General features: G+C 51.5%; 4 protein-coding genes across 10 annotated transcripts in view; 2 read left to right on the top strand and 2 right to left on the bottom strand.

The window, feature by feature from the left end:
- The window catches only part of RHBDF1 (rhomboid 5 homolog 1), a 35,980-nt gene extending 28,524 nt beyond the window's left edge, over positions 1-7,456 (top strand). For all 4 annotated transcript variants that reach the window (XM_083872762.1, XM_083872764.1, XM_083872763.1 and 1 more), the window contains 10 exons: positions 826-937; positions 1,761-1,835; positions 2,393-2,554; positions 2,660-2,760; positions 3,418-3,481; positions 3,914-4,008; positions 4,934-5,009; positions 5,478-5,578; positions 5,846-5,999; positions 6,699-7,456. In XM_083872762.1, the coding sequence (XP_083728888.1) occupies positions 826-937; positions 1,761-1,835; positions 2,393-2,554; positions 2,660-2,760; positions 3,418-3,481; positions 3,914-4,008; positions 4,934-5,009; positions 5,478-5,578; positions 5,846-5,999; positions 6,699-7,118 (1,360 nt within the window). In that variant the 3' untranslated portion in view covers positions 7,119-7,456. The remainder of the gene's footprint in view (positions 1-825; positions 938-1,760; positions 1,836-2,392; positions 2,555-2,659; positions 2,761-3,417; positions 3,482-3,913; positions 4,009-4,933; positions 5,010-5,477; positions 5,579-5,845; positions 6,000-6,698) is intronic.
- Positions 7,457-7,579: 123 nt separating this feature from the next.
- Positions 7,580-10,565, bottom strand: SNRNP25 (small nuclear ribonucleoprotein U11/U12 subunit 25). 4 transcript variants are annotated; one of them, XR_014591205.1, is made up of 6 exons: positions 10,316-10,483; positions 9,940-10,030; positions 9,756-9,861; positions 9,584-9,670; positions 8,586-8,648; positions 7,580-7,780 (listed from the first exon to the last, which is right to left on the bottom strand). XR_014591205.1 is itself a non-coding variant. In XM_083872767.1 (6 exons), exons 1-5 carry the CDS (start codon positions 10,472-10,474, stop codon positions 8,594-8,596), a joined length of 486 nt encoding a protein of 161 aa, XP_083728893.1. In that variant the 5' UTR covers positions 10,475-10,565; the 3' UTR covers positions 7,580-7,780; positions 8,586-8,593. The 4 variants fall into 4 exon arrangements, 2 of the variants coding, with proteins under 2 accessions (XP_083728893.1, XP_083728892.1); XR_014591206.1 differs by having other exon boundaries at positions 7,580-7,777; XM_083872767.1 differs by having other exon boundaries at positions 9,596-9,670; positions 10,316-10,565.
- POLR3K (RNA polymerase III subunit K) lies at positions 10,500-11,175 on the top strand. Its single transcript, XM_083872768.1, has 3 exons — positions 10,500-10,620; positions 10,746-10,833; positions 10,907-11,175. Exons 1-3 carry the CDS (start codon positions 10,510-10,512, stop codon positions 11,032-11,034), a joined length of 327 nt encoding a protein of 108 aa, XP_083728894.1. The 5' UTR covers positions 10,500-10,509; the 3' UTR covers positions 11,035-11,175.
- A 43-nt stretch (positions 11,176-11,218) lies between these two features.
- Positions 11,219-18,465, bottom strand: part of GTF3C1 (general transcription factor IIIC subunit 1) — a gene marked incomplete at its 5' end in the record, with an annotated part of 39,990 nt that continues 32,743 nt past the window's right edge. The window contains 5 exons of the mRNA XM_083872460.1: positions 11,219-11,873; positions 13,490-13,682; positions 14,361-14,400; positions 15,846-16,506; positions 17,016-17,302. Coding sequence (XP_083728586.1) covers positions 11,652-11,873; positions 13,490-13,682; positions 14,361-14,400; positions 15,846-16,506; positions 17,016-17,302 — 1,403 coding nt within the window. The 3' untranslated portion in view covers positions 11,219-11,651. The remainder of the gene's footprint in view (positions 11,874-13,489; positions 13,683-14,360; positions 14,401-15,845; positions 16,507-17,015; positions 17,303-18,465) is intronic.

Raw genomic sequence — 18,465 nt, 5'->3', positions numbered from 1 at the left:
AGGTCACTGGGTGTTGCTTTGTGTTGTAATTCTCTAGAGGAATGGTTTCTCCCTCCTGACCCCCTGGAGTCCCTTACCATATAGAGTGACCCTTTCCTTCCTTCCCTGACCTCGCTGGCTGTGGTCCAGCTATCTTTTCCCTGAGCAGGGGGTCATATAAGCCTCATGCTTCCTTGTTCTGTCTCTTTCCCCCTGGAATTTTGAAGAATAAACGCCTGGGACAAAGGTCCCGGGGAAGGAGCCTCTTCTGATATCTTTTATCTTGTTCCTAGTATAATTCTCTCCAAAGCCTCCTAAAGACTGAGCTAGCTGAAGCCCCTGGAGGCGGGCAGTGGGGCAATAATACAGCTTTGTGCCCATCTTTGTCCCTTGGAGTACAGAGCCAGCTGTTGTGTTTGTGTCAACGTGCACTGGGACCTCACCCAGCTCCTCACAGTGTGTGTATCTCTGCCAGCTGGAGGGGCTGCAGGTCTCTGTGACACCACCACTGTGGTGAATAGCAAGGCTCAGCTGTGCCTGCCTCTGAGCATTCCCCTGGAGTCATTGTTTCAGACACACAGCACAGTTTGGTGTCAGGCTTTGGTGTTCTCATGGATGTTTTCTTGGGAAAGGGTGGTTGTCCAGTGTAATGGGGGAGTCAGAGTAAACAGATTCTGTCTGCCAGCTACACCTTAGGTCATTGCCTCCTGTCCTGAGCACTCCTAGGTGATTCCAGATTTTGGCAAGGTTTCTGGGGGAAAACAGCAGCTTTTCCCCTCTGTTCTGTTAACAGATGCAATATTCCTGTGTTTCTGCCTCTGATCCTTTTCCCTTCCCTCCATCCAGGCCTTTCTTCACTTACTGGGTCACCTTTGTGCATTCACTCATCACCATCCTCGCTGTTTGCATCTACGGCATCGCCCCTGTGGGGTTCTCACAACACGAAACTGTTGATTCAGTAAGTGAACCCCCCTGACATGCCTGCACTGTGATTGAGTGTCACAGTCTTCCCCATGCTGGCTCCTTGCCTTCTTGGCTGGGTGCTGGCTGTCCAGCCCTGGGGGCTTCCTGGAGGGTCTCTGGGAGCCCCCACATCACCTTCCCTCCCTCCTGCAGCCACCTTTCTCCTGATGTCAGATTATATCAGACACAAAGCATGGTGGCTGTGCTGGCAGCACTTCCAAACAGCTTGTTCCCCCTCCTGGTGGAGACCAGAAGGATGATCACTGCAGGGAAATGCTTCAAATGTGAGCTGAGTTTTTGCAACAGTTACAGGATTTTACTTCTGCCAGGAGCAAAACTGACTTGTCTGACTTTGGGAGCTGATCTTGAGGCTGTTTTTAGCCTTCTCACACATTAAAGGTTCCTGAGGTACAGATATCTCTACAGCCATGTCCCTGCTCTGTGCAGGAGATGCCCTGGGGAGCTCTGACAGCTTTCAGAGCACTGCCACCAGCACATGGGCCTGCCCTGCCTGTGGGTGCTGCCTGTGCTGCTCAGCTCTGAGAAGGCTCAGGCCACTCCAAGGGCTCCAGGCACTGGGATATCTTGAAGGTTGAAGTAGCCAGAGATAGACATTTTAAATGAAACCTTAACATGAAGGTGCCCACGTCTTGATAGGGCTTTACATGTGATCCTGCAAAAGACCAGTTGGAGAGAGCTGTGAGCCCCATCATTGCCTGTGGGGATTTCTGTTCATCCTTGGGGCTGTTTTCACCAGTCCCTGCCCTGCTGACCCTGGGGGCTGAAGCTCACAGGGCTCTTGCTTTCTCTCCTTGCAGGTCTTGCGGAACAGAGGGGTTTATGAAAATGTCAAATATGTTCAGCAGGAAAACTTCTGGATTGGCCCCAGCTCAGTGAGTGCCACTGGTGGGACTGTTAGTGGGTGGATGGGGGACTGTGTGCTGCAGCTGTGCCACCCCATGGAGCAGAGCCCTCTGTGCTTGGAGCTCAGGGATCTGCTGTCACTGTCAGGGAGCAGCAGTGCTCCCAGCCCCAACTACCCTGCAGAATGGGGTGCCTGGAGGTTGGAATGGACCTTGGCTTTCCTGCTTTGCACACTGTTCCTACAAAGACAAGCACGGGGTGGGAAAAAATGCAAGAGTTGTATGGTGTGTGACAGCTTTCCTGATGCCATTCCCCCTGGGAAAGACAAAAATGAAAAGGAAATATCACAAAGTTTTCTTTCCCAGCCATAGTGTTGGCCTTTATGGGGCTTTGGGCAAAGAAATCTCTGAACTTTCATTCTGGACCTGTCTCCAAAGCAAATATGGAGAATGTGCATGGTGTGTGTTGGGTTTCATCATGCAGGACTTGTCCCTGGCCTTGAGTCTGGATGGGGGTACCCCTAGTAGTTCTGCCTGGGCAATCACTGCCTGCCCTCTGGCTGAGCTGAGTGTTTCCATCTCTGCAGGAGGCCCTGATCCACCTGGGGGCCAAGTTCTCCCCGTGCATGAGGCAGGACCAGCAGGTGCACAGCTTCATCAGCGCCAAGCGGGAGAAGGAGAAGCACTCGGCGTGCTGCGTGCGCAACGACAAGTCAGGCTGCGTGCAGACCTCGGAGGAGGAGTGCTCAGTGAGTGCCATGGCCCTTCTCCTGCCAGCCCTGCAGGCTCAGGGCCACCTCTGCTGATGCTTCTTTCCCTGGGCTTCATGGTGACCCCTCTCCTCTGTCCTGCAGTCCACACTGGCCGTGTGGGTGAAGTGGCCCCATCACCCCAGCACACCGATGCTGGCAGGAAACAAGAGGCAGTTTGGCTCTGTTTGTCATCAGGACCCCAGGTAGGTCCTGTCTGGCCCAGCTGCCATCCTGGGGGGACAGGGCTGCTCTAGAGTCAGTCCCAGGCCAGTAGATTGCTGGGTGAGGCAGCAGCTGCTCTGGAGGGGTGTGGGGCAGTGATAACCCTACACTGCAGGGGAGGTGATGCAGGGTGTGATCATATTTCTGCTTGGCCCTGGTCTCTGTTGTGAGCTGCCCACCTGAACAGCAGCCTGCTGTGAGCTGTGGGTGCCTTCCTCAACCCTCTCCCCCTCCTCACCTGCTCCCTGCACAGCTCCCTGCTTGGGGTGCAGCAGTCAGGAGCCAAGCACACCTCTGTTCAGGAGCCCAGCCAGCTGCTGGGTGCCCTGGCACACAGTCACTGTGGGCTGATAAAGAGCTGAAACCAGCTGAATTCCTGCCCTTGGGGTGTGTCCACCTGGAAAGGATCCAGTTTGTTGCTGGGCAGCTGTGTGCTCCCTGCCTTTGTGATCTCTGCTGGAAGGAGGCTGAGGCTTTGACCAGCATGGCCTTGGCTGATCTGGTCTGGTGTGTCAGTGTCACCACCCAGGGACACAGGGAGCTGTGGAATGGCAGCCTGGGCACAGGCAGAGTGTGGAAATCCTACCTAGTGCTGGGGAAAGGTATTTCTCAGGCTGATGTGTGCTTTGTTGCTGCAGGGTGTGTGAGCAGCCAGCCTCGATGGAGCCCCATGAGTGGCCAGATGACATCACCAAGTGGCCGGTGAGCATGGCCAGAGGCACAGGCCTGCATGGACAGCTGCACTGTGGCATTTGCATCCCACTGCAGAGCCTCAGCTGTGCTGGTGGGAGGGCAGGGCCTCTGCTGCAGCTTCTGCTGCTTGTCACAAACACCAGCTCAGGGCAGCCGTGCTCTGCCCAGCCTAAGGCTCAAAGCCCTCCAACAACAAAAGTTGTTCTGTGCCAGTGAAAGCCCTGGATCCTGTCAGGGTAACAGGGAGATGGAAACCAGCTCAGCCTCGGGCTGGAGAGGAGGTGTCAACTGATGCTCAGGCAGATGGAGTATCAGGCACTATCCTGCTGTCAGAGGGAGCTGTGTCTGGAATCTGGCTTCTTCCCAAGGGGCTGTTTTGATTTTACCCAGCCAGCAAGCAAAGCTGTGGCTGTCTGACTGCAGCCTGTTGTTGTTTTCCAGATCTGCACAAAAAACAGTGCTGGGAATTACACCAACCACCTCCACATGGACTGTGTGATTACGGGCCGGCCCTGCTGCATTGGGACCAAGGGAAGGTAGTGAGTTTGACCTGAATGGAGGGGCTGGGTGCTGGGGTGGGACACGGGGCCTTCTCAGGTTGTAGACACACCCATCTGCCCTCCCTGTCCTTTCCACACACAGCCCAGAGCCCTGCTGGGAAAGGGAGTTGGACAGAGAGCCATGACACTTCTCCCAGATGGAGCAGGAGTCTGGGATGAGCAGGAGTTATCAGCCAGCCTGAGTCTGTGGCACAGCAGGGTATCTCACTCAGCTGGTCCTGCAGTGTGGAGGGATTTGGATACCACTTTGGAGGGATTAACAATTCTGCTGGGGAGTCCTGCACTTTTCCTTAGGAATGGCCAGCTTGTTCTTGACAGGCTCTATTGTCCTCAGCCTGCAGTCCCTGGGCACTTAAAGGAGATGCCAGGAAATGACCCACTCTGGGTTTGCAAAAGAGAAGATGCTGTTTTTCTCATGTTATTCCTGAGCTTGAGTAGTAACCCAGGGCTTGGGATTGGCTTTCCCTGCTAGGGAGAAAAACGTGTGCTGCCCCAAGGAGTTTCTCTGTCCCTGCAAGTCATGACCAGAACACTCTTTACATAGCCCCCCACTTCCCCTCTGCCAGCTGCAGAAGCACAAGACTCCCCCAGTCTAAGACACAGATTCCCCAGGCTCTGGTGGTTCTTCTCAATTCTAAACAGCAGCTTTAGGACCTGCCTTGGAGCCCTGGCCTGAAGGCCTGGGGAGGCTTTCCTGGAGGAGAGAAGCAGGAGGGGTGTGTGGAGAGGCACTGGACTCCAATGGGAATGTGTTTGTGCCTTTGCTGAGACTTTACAGCCTGTCAGGGGCAGCTGAAGGCATCAGTTCTCATGGATGGGATGAGAAAAGGAGAGTGGGTGGCCTGGGAGGGCACAGGAATGCCCCATTGTGTTTTCCATGTGTGACTTGTGCCTCCTGCAGGTGTGAAATAACCTCCCGGGAGTATTGTGAATTTATGCGGGGCTATTTCCATGAGGAGGCCACGCTCTGCTCTCAGGTAAGGGGGCAGCTGGGGGGTTGTATGGCTGCCCTTCTCCCTCCAGGTGCCCTCAGCAGCTTGGCAGGATCTGGGGTGGCAGTGCTGAAGAGTAGGTGGGAGTCCTGTGTCCTGGGGGAAGCTGCTGCTCCTGACTGGAGTGGCAGAGCTGGGTGCATGTGTCCCCCTTTGGGGGCCAGTTTGGGACTTGCTGTGAAAGCCCAGGACAGGACCACTGTGAAAGCAGTGGGAGAAGGATCTGCAGTCTGCTCTGTGGGTGAGGAGATGCCTCAGCTCTGGGTGCTGGGGTGAAAAATGAGCGCTTAAAGCTGCCACAGGGAAGGGATGGGGTTGTGTAAATTCGTGTTGGAGACAAGGCCTGGGACTTGGTTCAGCAGAGAAGTGGGAGGGGAGCCCCTCTTCCAGAGATATCTGCAGTCTGCCCTGGGCTTGGAAAAGGGCCCTTCTCAACACCCACTTCTGCCCTAGGTGCACTGCATGGATGATGTCTGTGGGCTCCTTCCTTTCCTAAATCCAGAGGTCCCTGACCAGTTCTACCGCCTTTGGCTCTCGCTTTTCCTCCACGCTGGGTAAGCAGAGGTGTAAAATTTCCATAGTTGGGGTGGGGGCACCCTCAGCTTGGGGATTGCTGTGAGGGCTGATAGGTGTGAGGGCTGATGTGGCTGTCTTTTGTGGGGGGCACAGAGATGCTGAGCTGTGCTCTTGGCCAAGGTTTGAGGGAGTAGTGGCATGGGTAAGTCCAGAGCAGGAACTCTCAGCAAGGCTGGGGACTGAGCACAAGGACAGGAGTGACTTCAGTGGCTGCTGCTTCAGCTCCTGTACTCTGCACTTGGCAGGATCCTGCACTGTCTGGTTTCAATCTGTTTCCAAATGACGATCCTGCGGGACCTAGAGAAGCTGGCAGGATGGCACCGCATCTCCATCATCTACCTGCTCAGTGGCATCACTGGGAACCTCGCCAGTGCAATATTTCTACCCTACAGAGCAGAGGTGGGTCTCCTGCAGCCCAGGGTCCTGGTAACTTGCCCTGACACAACCCTTCTCTACATGCCTGTGCCTCTGTGGCTGAGGCAGAGCCACCAGAGCTGGGCTCACCACTGCAGCCTTGGCACTTGTGGCTCGAAGATGGCACCACACCATCATTTAACTGCTGAGCAGGAACATCCCCTGGGGTACCATGGGCTTTCCAAGTGACTGGCCTGGGCTGGCTGCAGGAAAAAGGCTGCCTCTCATCACAGATGGGGGCTGTCCCACCATGGAGTGAGAGGCCCCAGGCAGGCTGGGTATCAAGTACCTGGTGTCAGAACACCCTCCACATGAGAGTGGCAAAGAGCAGAGCTCACCTTGCCCACAGGACACTGCATGGCTGGACCTGCCCTTCAGCTCCTTTCATAAGGAAAACTACATGGTGGGTGGGGGGAAACAGGAGATTGCCTTCAGGGGCTTCTCCCCTCTGGCAGCTTGAACTAGATCTGCCCTTTTAGTCTGTTCTGGCCTCACACCTTGATCCTAAACCCAACCAGGCCCCTCTACTCCTGGCACCCCATTATATGGATGAAGTTGCAGAGTTTCTTTGCCAAGAACCACTCAACAGGAGTTGAGTAAGAAGTAACTGACTCCTGGAGCTGGCTGCAGAGGCCAGACAAGTGGCATGAGCCTGACATTATCTGTAATGCTCTTCTTCTGCAGGTTGGCCCTGCAGGATCCCAGTTTGGAATTCTGGCCTGTCTCTTTGTGGAGCTCTTCCAGAGTTGGCAAATCCTGGCACGCCCATGGAGGGCTTTCTTCAAGCTGCTGGCTGTGGTGCTCTTCCTTTTTGCCTTTGGCCTCCTGCCTTGGATCGATAACTTCGCTCACATTTCAGGATTTATCAGTGGTTTCTTCCTCTCCTTTGCCTTCCTGCCCTACATTAGCTTTGGGAAGTTTGATTTATATAGGAAACGATGCCAAATTATAGTGTTCCAGCTCATCTTCATTGCACTCTTCTCAGGACTGGTGATTCTGTTCTATTTCTACCCCATCAAGTGCGAGTGGTGCGAGTTCCTCACCTGTATACCCTTCACAGACAAATTCTGCGAGAAGTATGACCTGGATGCACAGCTCCACTGACAGCAAAGACTGGCTTCTCGAGCAGGCCCTGGAGATGGACTGTCTTTGCATTTGCTGTGCCACTTCCATGGGGACAAAGCCTCTAATCCCATGACACTTCTAACCCTGCCCGTGGTTAATTTAAACTGTCTCCTTAGCACTTGGCAGGCAAGGTTTGCCTTATCTCAGAAGACTCTGAAAAACAGAACGTTTGTGCCTTGTTCAATTGTATTGAACCTTTTCTGCTGCCATTATTTTTATTACACTAGTTTCAATACTACATTTTTAACCAGAGTTGTTTACTACTGCTAAGGTGGTGATTAAACGGTGAGGTAGCGTTTTAGCTACTGTGAATTGTTCTGAGTAGTCTGTGCCTGCCTTTGTTCCTTTATCTCACTTGTGCTGTTTAATGTATCCTGTGGAGCACCCAAACCAGCCAGATACAGATCTGCAGCTGGAAAAAAGGGCCTGAAAAGCCTCAGAAAAATGAGAGAGTCTCTTTAATCCCTGAAATGAAACCATATACAGCTTAGAGGCAAACACCCCAAACAGCAACTGTAAAAAATATGAGAATGTCCAGTCAAGTGAGTTTGTTTCTCTTTGAAGTGTGACAACCTTTTCCTCCAGGAAGGTGCTGAATCCACAGTCTGGTCTTGGTAGGGCTGGATTCTCTGCTCTCTCTGCTTAAGAAAGAACACATTTGTCAGTTACAATAATTACTGCATGCTGGGCTCTTCTCACCACACTGCCATGATGGTCCAGGAGGGATCAGCCAGTGCCAGAGGTGACTGATGCTCACAGGCACCCTGGAGCAGGTGGCTGTTGTTAGGGCACACATTTTATTACACTGGATCTTGAGAATATGGCGGTGTTGAAAGAAGAATAAAAGGTAACTGTGGTCAAAAAGGAACAGTTTTTAACCCAGCAAAACAATACAAGGGCTTTGGACAAGCTGCTTTATCCCTGTATTTCAGCCACTGTGACTATTTTTAAAAGCATAATTTAAAACTTACTAAGCCTGAGAGTCTTGGCCACATCTTGTGTTTGTGTGCACAACTTTCTCAAAATAGCAGTGCTATTTCAATTTCAATTAATACCAGAATTATGTCTGCATGAGTTAGAAACCCAGCCACGCTCCTGACAATGATTTCCAGACATATAAAAAGCCTAAAAGAAGGCAAGGTCCTAGAAGCAAAGGAGCACTGTGTTTAATGAGTCTCAAGACAATGTAAAGCAGACTGAGAGTCTAAACACAGAGTCAGTTATTCCTGCTGCTGCTCTCAGTGTCTGTTAGCTGAATTATCATTCCCTGCCCTGAGAGGAGCTCAAACAACACTTCCAGGATCTGGAAACAGGTCCCAGCCTCGTGCAGACATTCAGAAATACTCTGCCAGCCAGCAGAGAGCAGCAGCAGCAGCTCTGAACCTCAACACCATGGCCTGGGGAGGATGAGGAACTGGGAGCTCTTAATGGGCATTCAGGACTTACCCCACGAGTCACTTCCGAAGCTTCTTTATGAAGCTGACCTCGTCCCGGTTCCTGATGCCATACCTGAGCACAGAGTGATGCTGTTAAATGCCAGGAAAAACAACCTGTGAAACCCTACAGCTTCATCTTTCCCAGAGACAGATGGACTCCTGCAATCCCATGCTGTGCTCTGCTGGAGGACACATTAAAATTCTCACTTGTGTATGCAGGACCTGCTCATCTGCCTTTAACTGCAACAACCCCTTAAATGCAACATCTGTCACCCAGGCTCACTCTTCCGAGGACAGCTTTGATTAGGGCTGCCTTGCTGAATTTTTAGTATTTTCAGACCACCTTTTCTTGCTGGTTTGTAACAGGCTGGCAGACCCAGCTTTGCTGGGAAGTGCCTTAAGAATGGGCAGGGAAATGTGGGAGTCACCTGTCAGTGTTTTAACCAAACTGTCTGAGAGGCGGCTGAGCAATTCCAAAGATCAACACCCATCCCAGTGTTTCTTTCCTCTTTGCTTGGCATTCTTCATAGAGTCATAGAATGTTATGGGGTTGGAATAGACCTTACAAACCATCCAGTCCCAACACCCCTGCCATGGAGAAGACACCTCACTAGACCAGGTTTCTCAAAGCCTTATCTAACCTGGCTTTGACCACTGCCAGGGCTGGGGCTTCACAACCTCTCTGGGAAACCTGTTCCAGCTGCTGTTCCCTGTCCTCCTACATCAGTATCTGTGCCGAGCTGAGTAACTGTAACCATTCTACAGGAGCTTGGGAGGGATGGCCAAGGGTTCTGTGGGGTGGTCTGAACTGGCTGAACCTGGCACAGGTTGGTGGCTGAGGATGAGGAACCCCCCAAGGCGATCCTGTCTTGCAGAGACCCTCTCAGTCTGCCTGTCCCACCTTCCAGCCAAATTCCAGCACAGGACCCACCTGAGCCAGGGCAGATCTCCCACCCAGCACTGCCCCTGGGGATGCTGTGTGTGCTCCTCTCAGCCCCCAGCACTGACCCAGCAACTCACTCTCTCAGCTTCTTCCTGTCATCCGCCAGCTTCTCTCCATTGAACGTGAGGTGGTACGTCCTCCATATGTATTTCCTGGGGATAAAAGCACTCATGGGCAGCCGCGGGAGGGACACCAGGGTGGGCCGCGCTGCCGAGCCGCCCGCCCGGCCCCGCTCACCAGCTGAGGTGCTGGACACCGCCCTGCCGGGCCTGTCTGAGCTGGATGTGCCTCCTCAGCGCCTTCTTCAGCTCCAGCACCGAGGCGTTCTGCACCACCACCACGGCTGCGGGGCGGGGAGAGCCGGGTCAGCCCCGCCGCGCCCCGGGCCCGCCCGCCCCATCCCGGCCGGCCCCGCACGCACGCACTGTCTCGCCGTCCGCCTTGCACACCCGCACCGTCATGGCCTGCCCGTACTCCAGGGCCACCTGCGAGCCGATCTCCTCTGCCGTCACCTGCGGGAGAGTGAGACGGGTGTGAGCCCGGCCCGGCCCCACCGTGAGCCCCGGGCCCCATGGTGAGCCCGGCCCCGCCGTAAGCCCGACCCCCATCGTGAGTCCGGTCCCGCCGTGAGCCCCGGGCCCGGCTGTGAGCCCGGCCTCAACCATGAGCCCGGCCCCTCTGTGTGATCCAGACCCCGCCGTGAGCCCGGCCCAGCCCCGCCGTGAGCTCGGCCCGGCCCTGCCGTGTGAGCCCGACCCGACCGTGAGCCCCAACCCCGCCGTGAGCCCCGGTCCCACCTGCGGGGGAAGGTCACAGAGCAGCGGGTCCTGCACCAGCCGCGCCAGCGCCTCCTGGAACAGCTCCAGCACCTCGGCGTGTGCCAGCTCCTCGGGCGGCTCCTCCGCCACCGCCGCCGCCTCAGCCCCCTCGGCCGCCCCCTCAGGCTCGGCCGCCATGGCCGGAAGGGGCGGGCGGCGCGGCGGAAGCGGCGATGCTGCTCTTCTGCCCGGCCTGCGGGAACGTGCTGGTGGCCGAGGAGGGGCCGCGCTGCCACCGCTTCGCCTGCACCACCTGTCCCTACGTGCGCAATGTCACTCGGAAGGTACCGGGGGCTCGGGGGGTGGCGCGGGGGGCCCGCTGTGCCCGGGGGCCGGTGACTCTGAGCCCGCTATGCCCGGGGCCCGCTGTCCCCGAGCTCGCTGAGCTGTCCCGGTGCCGCTCCCGCAGGTGACCAGCAGGAAATACCCGCGGCTGAAGGAGGTGGACGATGTTCTGGGCGGCGCCGCGGCCTGGGAGAACGTGGACTCCACGGCAGGTAGGGCCGGGCCCAGGGGCCGTGTGGGGCTGGGGCTGCCCCGCCGGGCCCTCACGGCCTTTTTTCCCCGCAGAGCCGTGCCCCAAGTGCGAGCACCCCCGCGCCTACTTCATGCAGATCCAGACGCGCTCGGCCGACGAGCCCATGACCACCTTCTACAAGTGCTGCAACTCGCAGTGCGGGCACCGCTGGCGGGACTGAGGCGCCCTGGGGATGCGGCTGCTGCAATAAAGGTGGAACTGCGGGCAAAGCGAGCGGCTGCTGCCTGGTTGTTGTGGGAGGGAAAAGCTGGAAGGGATGGGGGAAACAGCTCCAGCTCGGAGCGGTGCCTGTGATGCGGCCCCGGGGCGAGTGAGGGGCTCCTCATGCTCACAGAACTGGGGTAATAAAGGTAATAAATGTAATAAACCCGCGTTCTAAACAGACACGGCTGGAGGTAACAGAGCTGAGAGACTGGGGAAACCCCCCAGCCCTGCACAGGAGGCAAAGCAGAGGTGAAGTGTTAATGCTGTGCCCCTACAGAGAGAGCCAACAATGAAAAACGGGCCTTTGCTGTGAGCTGTGAAAACCCTCTCAGTTAAAGCAGCAATTACAAACTATACACTGATAAAACTACAACCAATTCCTGATAAAAGGAAAATCTACTTCAAGTAGGATCACATATTGTGTTTAAACATCAAGCTTTATTCCCAGTTTAAATACAATCAGAAGTAAAAAGGATAAATAACTTAATAAAAACATGAGGGAGCACAAAATGTAACATTTACTCTGCATGAGCACAGGCTGAGCCAATTTCATATGACTCAGCTTTACCCCTCCTATACAGGGATAATCTGCACCCATTTATTCCAGTTCATGTCGCAGGGGAACACTCTCCCCAGCCTGAGGGTACAGTCTATGGTGGGCTCGTAGTAGATGGTTGGGCTTTCACTCAGTTTGGGATTCTCTAGTTGTTCTTCCACAACTGGCTGAGAAAAGAGTGACACTGGGGATGGCTTTTTCATGTAGAATCGTCTGATGCAACCAAGAGTTTCCAGACCCTGCAAAAAAATTCATGTATTTCAATTTGGGCAGTTGCAGGGAAAAGGAAAAAAAAAGAAGGCAATAAAAAGGCAAAACAACAACCACAACCCACAAAAAAAAACCCCCAAACCAACCAACCAAAACCAGAAAAATCCCCCAAACCCAACCCTATGACTACTGCTCTGTCTACAGACTTCTCAGAAATGTTGGGCAATTTATACCAAAAGTGGCTTCACTTGAGCCCCTGAGGAGCCCATGGTTATAACACAAAGGTAAAAAGGATAAACAGTTTAATACAAACATACAAGCCTGGGTATATCTGGATATATCTAGTTACTTTCAAGCAGTGATTGATACTGTTACTGACACAGGAGATGCTCAGCAAGGGATGTCAAAATTTAGGACCAGTTACAAAAAAAATCTAAGGCTGCTCTAGACATCAATCTCAGATTTCTGTGCCAGTCCTTGTTAATGGGTAACAGGAATATGTCAAGCTCTTGTCTGTGGTTTCAAAACCAGCTCTTAGGGAATTTATTGGTACAGATGTTACATTGAAGTTCTCCACTCTGTAAAATGTAGAGGTAATTAATTAACTGCTTGATTTTGTGGGTTTGAATTCACATTGCCCAGGAATGGAAGACCTAGGACAGGATTTGCAGGACTGGCAACATCCCAGCTGGCACTGTCTCCACAGGGTACAAGCCCTGGGGAAGAAGTGGCACATGGACACTGGTAAATGGATTTCCAGTTAGCAGGGAAGTCTTGCTTTTGGGAAGGCCTGCAGGATTACTGCTCTGCTTCAGATTTTGAATATTTACAGGAAAAAATAATAGAAATTAAAGTAGCAGTGGTGGCAATCAAATGTCAAGATGTGACGAATTCAAGAGAATTATGAGACACTCAAAATTTTCTTGCCCTCTTTTGTTTGACAATTAAGGAGGCAGGTCAGAAGGTCTGATTTACACATTGTCTAGCACAGACACATTTCAGTTTGATTCTCATGCCACATTACCCATCTAGAATGTAAAAAAATTAAGAATACTTGGATTATCTCTGGTGATTGGGGGCTGGATCTTTAAGGTTCCTTCCAACACAAACTATTCCATGATCCTGTGATTACCACTGCATTAAACAGTCAATATCTCATAGTGACAAGCCCCTGTCGCTGTTAGGGACATGAAAGAACCATGCACTCACCAGTCAAGTTGAAGTGAGCAAAGAAGGGGCAGTTTATTATGATTTAGGGTTTAAATAGGATTGGGAATTTGCTTGAGGATTGGTAGATGAGAGGAACACCTCTCTGATCCCAATGGTCAATTCAGAAGTCTATCACTGAGAGATATGAAAACAATCTACATTGTTTTGAGAGACTTCAGAAGAAGTATGTAAACAATCATCAGAAGGCTGAAGAATCAGGGTGACAAGCCCTCACTCTTCAGCAGCTGCCCTATAGATCCATTTCAGAAGAACTGTAAAATCCATGGGGTCAATCAGGTTTCCCTCCTTCCTCACTGCCAAGAGTGTCTCGCTCTGGCTCTGACTCATTCACACCCAAGGCTGTTTTCCCCCATTTCCCTGGGCCTGGCAGAGCTGTCCCTGCAGGCTGGGTGTGCAGAGCCCCCAGCAGAGTTACCTGCAGGATCTCCAGCACGGCCACGGGCTGCAGGACGCCGCAGTAGTGCTGCAGCAGCCCTGCCTGCGTCACGCCCGGCTTGGTCATCACGTGGTAGAGCACGGCCTCCATCATCCCCTTGCACACCGGCTTGTTCAGCTTCCCATCCACGATCCTCCACGGCCTCCCGATGAAGCAAACCTTCTCACAGGCCCTGCCAAGGACAGGGGACACTCAGCTCTCAGGAGTTCTTTGGGATGGGGTTTCTCATCAGGGCAATTCCTGTCTAACAGAGATTCTCGCTATGTACGTTTTAACACGAGTCTAAATCCTGTTCTGCAAATCCTGTGGCTGCTCTGAGCAAGGCCTGGTGCTACTCTACCAAATAATTTTCCATCCCTTTTAGCACCATTACAAACCCAGCAGCTTCCTCAGGAAGCTTTGTTTGGCATTTAGCTCTAATATCCTCCAAAACGTACCCAAGATGTGCACCATGCAGCAACAGTGCTCTGATGGGAAGAAAATTCCTAATTTTTAAGCACTTTGGTGTCCAAAAGAGAGTCCCTGCATGGAAATTGACATTTCTCATCTTGCAGTTTTTCTCCAGGCTTTTCCTGGGCACCTGGAAGCTGGCACTGGGCTTATTTGTGCAGTAAAAATCAGTTTGGTCCTCTGATATTTGGAGCTCGTTGGTTTTTGGGTAAAAATATCTATCAGAGACATTTTTGCAGCATGCACAGGAACACAAGGAACACTAACAGGAACAATGGAGTTGGGTTTCTCCATCATCAATCCTCACTGCTCATCAGAGCATAAAACTGAGGTTTCCAAACCACTGCTTCCAGTATTCTTTTGGCAGTGTTTGGTATTCTGCAAACATCTCTTTACTCACCGGTCCCTGGCTGCCTGGGAGACATCAGTCATGGAGCTTCCTGGAAAGAAAAGGACACATATTTTCTAATTAACTCAAACTCCTTATCTAATGGAAGGAGAGTTAAAGGTGGCCAAGCTGTGAAATGCCAAGAGCTTGCTAGGAAACCACAGCAGCAAATTACTCCGCGTGCTGCTTTTAGCTTTAGGGAGCTCTGAGCTGCCCCTCTGCCCTGCCTGCAGCACCCTCTTCCCACACCTCCTCCCACAGCCACATCTCTTCACTCAACCCCACTTTTTGTGGCTCCTTTCCCCCAATCCCAGCAGGTTTTATTCCTAGAAGTCTGATGCTAAGGCTGAACCATGGGGCTGAAAGAACTGAGCTTCACAAAGAGCTGTGCAGGGTCTCAGCCTGCAGCTCTCCCAGGAGTCTGGGTAACCTAAAGCTCCTGGACATCAGAGGGAAGTTGGGCACAAGTCCAAGGAGCTGGAGGATTCCAGAAGGGCTCAGTTTCAAAGCAAAGGCTGTCTCTGAAACTCCCATTACATTATGTCATGGGTTTTAATTAGACAATTACTTAACGAGGTATTCCTGCCACACCCAGAGGGTAACAGTCTTGGCTGAAGCACATGTAAACATTCACTGGCCAGTGAGAACTGTGTTTGATAAAAGAAATCCTGTTTTTTTCCTCCTATGCTACAAACAAGTCAAGGATGTTAAATCTAGGAGAGTACTTCAGTAGTTTAATTTAAGAACTGCTGAGGTCTTGGCTATTTAGACAGCCCAGAGTGCATTTCCTGCAGGAAGGCTCCAGTTAAACAATCCCAAGCTGTGGGATGTTAGGGATCACCCTCTGGACCTGGGTACTGGCAGGGCTTGGCAAAGTACCACAGGAGCCGTGAGCTTGTGGTTCAGTCTGAGATTAGAGCTCATAAAAACCAAACCAAAATAAAATCCCCCACAAACTCCTAAATGTAAAGCTTGGCAAGAACCACTAGCTATTAGAAAACTGGCAGTAAAAAGGAAAGGAAAATGAAGTCCAATTGGGTTACAAATGAGGCTGTTAATCTCACTGGCATGTGCTGCTTCCTGGTGGTTTAATGAGTTTAGGACTTTCAGCCATGGACATTCCAGCTAAATGCACACCAGCAGTGCTCTGTTTTCTAGGCTTAGAGATGCCTGACCTTTGGACTGAAGCCAGAGATGAGAAACTTCAGATCCAAATTATTCCGGAAAAGTTTAAGACATGGAAACAAGTTTCTAAGGAAAACATATTTCCGGACCAGTCATTCCAGCAAAAGGCATAGGAAGGATTATCTGATGTATTTGAAAACTCTGAGACCTTCCAGATGAATTAGTGTTATGCCAATTTATCTGTGAGAGAAGACAATCTCTGGTACAACTGCATATAGAATCTAGGATTTGCTTATAAAGTGGAGCTACTGGTTTGGGATCAACTGCTGATGAGCTGGTTTGTATTTCAGGGATGCAGAGAGGTCTCCATACCTTTAGAGAGTCCTGAGTTCTCCTGGAAGTAGGGAAGATCATCATCCTGCTCACTGGCTGATTGTTCAGGGATAGGGATCTGCTTGCTGTGCTCAGTGCTGAGCTCATCATTCTCTACTTCGAGTTCTTTGTCCTCAGAACAAGATTTATCTTGTTCCTTGTAAGTGTCCGTATCCACAGCCTCTGCAGCAGGCTCTGGGACCTCAGCTGGGGGTTCTTCCTGCCCTCCAAGGGAGCCTCCTCCTGGAGCTTCTTCCCCCGCAGTATCAGCTTCCTTCCTTGGAATAGGCTCAGAAACAGCTGCATCCAAGTTCTTGCCTTCTGCACCCACCAGAGCAGGCTGTGCACCCTGGCAGAGGTGACTGTCACCCTCAGGGACATCAGTCCTACACCTCTTCCTCGGGGGCTCATCATCAGTGGCACACTGTGTGTCTTTTCCCAGCTGCTCCTCCTGTCCCAGCCATTCCTGTCCCTTCCCTGGCTCCGAGGGCAGCTGTTCCTGTGGCACATCTGGGGCAGTGTCTGTCCCTGGCTGCTCAGAGTCCTCTGCTTTGTTCTTCAGGCACACCGAGCGCAGCAGCCAGGGCTTGGCAAACACTATTGCCACCAGCCTCACACTGTGGCCTCCTACTTCTAAAACCTGCTGCATTTCAATGAGGTCCTGTAAAAAACACAAAAAAATCCCCACAACAAATTATCTCAGGAGCTTTCAACTGAAAAATGTCAGTTTAACCCAGTGTCATGAATTGTCATGATTTAACTGGCAGCAAGAGTTTAGTAGAATATTCAATTTTGCCTCCAGCTGCACTGAAGTTGGAAATACATTTTACCTCTTAAGGCTTCCTGAAATTACAGCATGAGATGTTTTTCTTTGGCTTAAGGTAAGTTAAAAATATAACTGGATACAAGTACTTGTGTAAGATTGATGTTAGCACCTCTAGGTTTCTGAAACAGTTCATTCCTATCTTTGATTAAGTGCTGCTTTAATTTTTGGCCTTCCTAACTTTGAGGCAAGATTGCTCTCAGGTGTGGTGTGTGATCTCCTGCCTAACATAAATAACTCTGTTCAATTTATAGTTGCTTCAGACAGCCAAGGAAGCTTGTCCTGTTCAAGGGGAATACTAAGCATGCAAACATTAATGTATGGAAAGCAGCTGGCTGTAAACCCACCTGAATGTACTGCTCCAAGCTCCTGCTGCGTTCAGCTTCCACCTCTTCATAGCTGCAGAAATGTTTGCTCAGCTCAGTTTTGCAAATCCCAAAGTGGGAAGTGGCCTCTATGGCCTTCCTGATCTCCAGAACAGCCGCCACATCCCCGGGGTTGTACCCGTAACGCTCTGTGCACTCATGGAGAAACTTCTCCACCTCATAGTTCTCTTCCTGGATTTTGATCAGCCTGGTGAAAGTTTCAGGGAGGCAGGAGATGCCCACAGCCATGTGATCCAGCAGGGAAGGAACTGGAAAGCAAATAAACCATGGGAGTTTAAGCTGTGAAGCAGCAGTTAGTGTGCAACACACTGCAGGAAGACAAACAGATCAGAGGTGTTCCAGACCAATTAAAAACAGAGCTCCGCTTTCTCTCTTCATTGCTGCAGTTCCCTTTTTCCTTTCTGCCTTACATATCTGTCTGAAAAGACCTGTAAAGAGGAGCAAACTGGTTTACAAGGTCTCACTCTCCCAGCAAAGCAAATTATGGCTGGAAGGCAGTGAGCACTTAGTGGTGTTCTCTCTGACATTGGGTCAGCTCAGCTCTGAGTTAATGAGGGAATCCTCTCCTTTTTTCTTGAAGAAGGTCAAGTGAAAATCCTAGGGCAAGGAAATGTTGTAGAGGACACTTTTAATCAAAAAATCCACAGCAGAAAGGTGTTGGCCAGATATGGTTTGAACCACTGCTCAACAATGCTTTAGACAATTAGTTCAACAAAGCATCTCTGTGTTCAATGACAGGTCCAGCACTGCCCCTGTACAGAGTATCCACAACTGAAGCCATGTAACCCTTATCCCAGTCCTGGCTGATGAGGGGGCAGCTCTGGCACTGCTCTTCCTGCTCCCTTCGCTTTTACCTGCAGGCTGCTCCACGTTTGCCTCTGAACTTTCAAGGCAGCTACCAAGGAAAAATGGGCTCAGCTGTAATGAGCAGTCAGCTCAGCTCAGCTCAGCTGGAGGGCATGAGAGGCGGCAGAAACAGGAGAAAGAATTTCTGATTTACCTCTGTCACAATAGCAATGGAAATGGGCAAGGGCAGCATTAGACCATGCAATCTGGAGAGCTCAAAGCTCTGGATACATTTGCATTACAGCTGAAAACAAGATGCTCTTTAAGAAGGGGCAGTGCTGATGAACTGCAGAGAGTCAAGCTCCAAGTATTATAAAAATGTTTAGATTACTGAGGTAAGAGGCCAGGCATTGGACACCACTATTTCAGGCACTTGCATCAGACAAGTTAAATGAGAATTTCCATTCAAGGAGATCTGAAAGCTTTTCTTTTCTCTTTACAGAAGAGAAAGCCTGGCTGTGACACCATATGGTATTTTAAGTTGTTGAAGGGACTGAAAAACCTCCTGGAGAGGGGTAACAGAGCAGAGGACAGATTGCAGCAATAGTTTAACACAACATGAGAC

This window comes from Zosterops lateralis (genome assembly GCF_965231275.1).
Source record: "Zosterops lateralis genome assembly, chromosome: 15".
NCBI classification, from domain to species: domain Eukaryota; kingdom Metazoa; phylum Chordata; class Aves; order Passeriformes; family Zosteropidae; genus Zosterops; species Zosterops lateralis.
Note: the sequence above shows the minus strand (reverse complement) of the source record. Positions and strands in the feature narration are given on the sequence as shown.

Excerpts from the sequence above, each read along its gene's own strand:
- SNRNP25 (XM_083872767.1), bottom strand. The coding sequence starts at position 10,474 with ATGGCGGCCGAGCCTGAGGGGGCGGCCGAGGGGGCTGAGGCGGCGGCG. Across the intron at positions 10,031-10,315 it reads TCTGTGACCTTCCCCCGCAG|GTGACGGCAGAGGAGATCGG; the intron begins GTGGGACCGGGG and ends ACTCTCCCGCAG. Across the intron at positions 9,671-9,755 it reads GGTGTCCAGCACCTCAGCTG|GAAATACATATGGAGGACGT; the intron begins GTGAGCGGGGCC and ends TTTTATCCCCAG.
- POLR3K (XM_083872768.1), top strand. The coding sequence starts at position 10,510 with ATGCTGCTCTTCTGCCCGGCCTGCGGGAACGTGCTGGTGGCCGAGGAG. Across the intron at positions 10,621-10,745 it reads TGCGCAATGTCACTCGGAAG|GTGACCAGCAGGAAATACCC; the intron begins GTACCGGGGGCT and ends CCGCTCCCGCAG. Across the intron at positions 10,834-10,906 it reads GAACGTGGACTCCACGGCAG|AGCCGTGCCCCAAGTGCGAG; the intron begins GTAGGGCCGGGC and ends TTTTCCCCGCAG.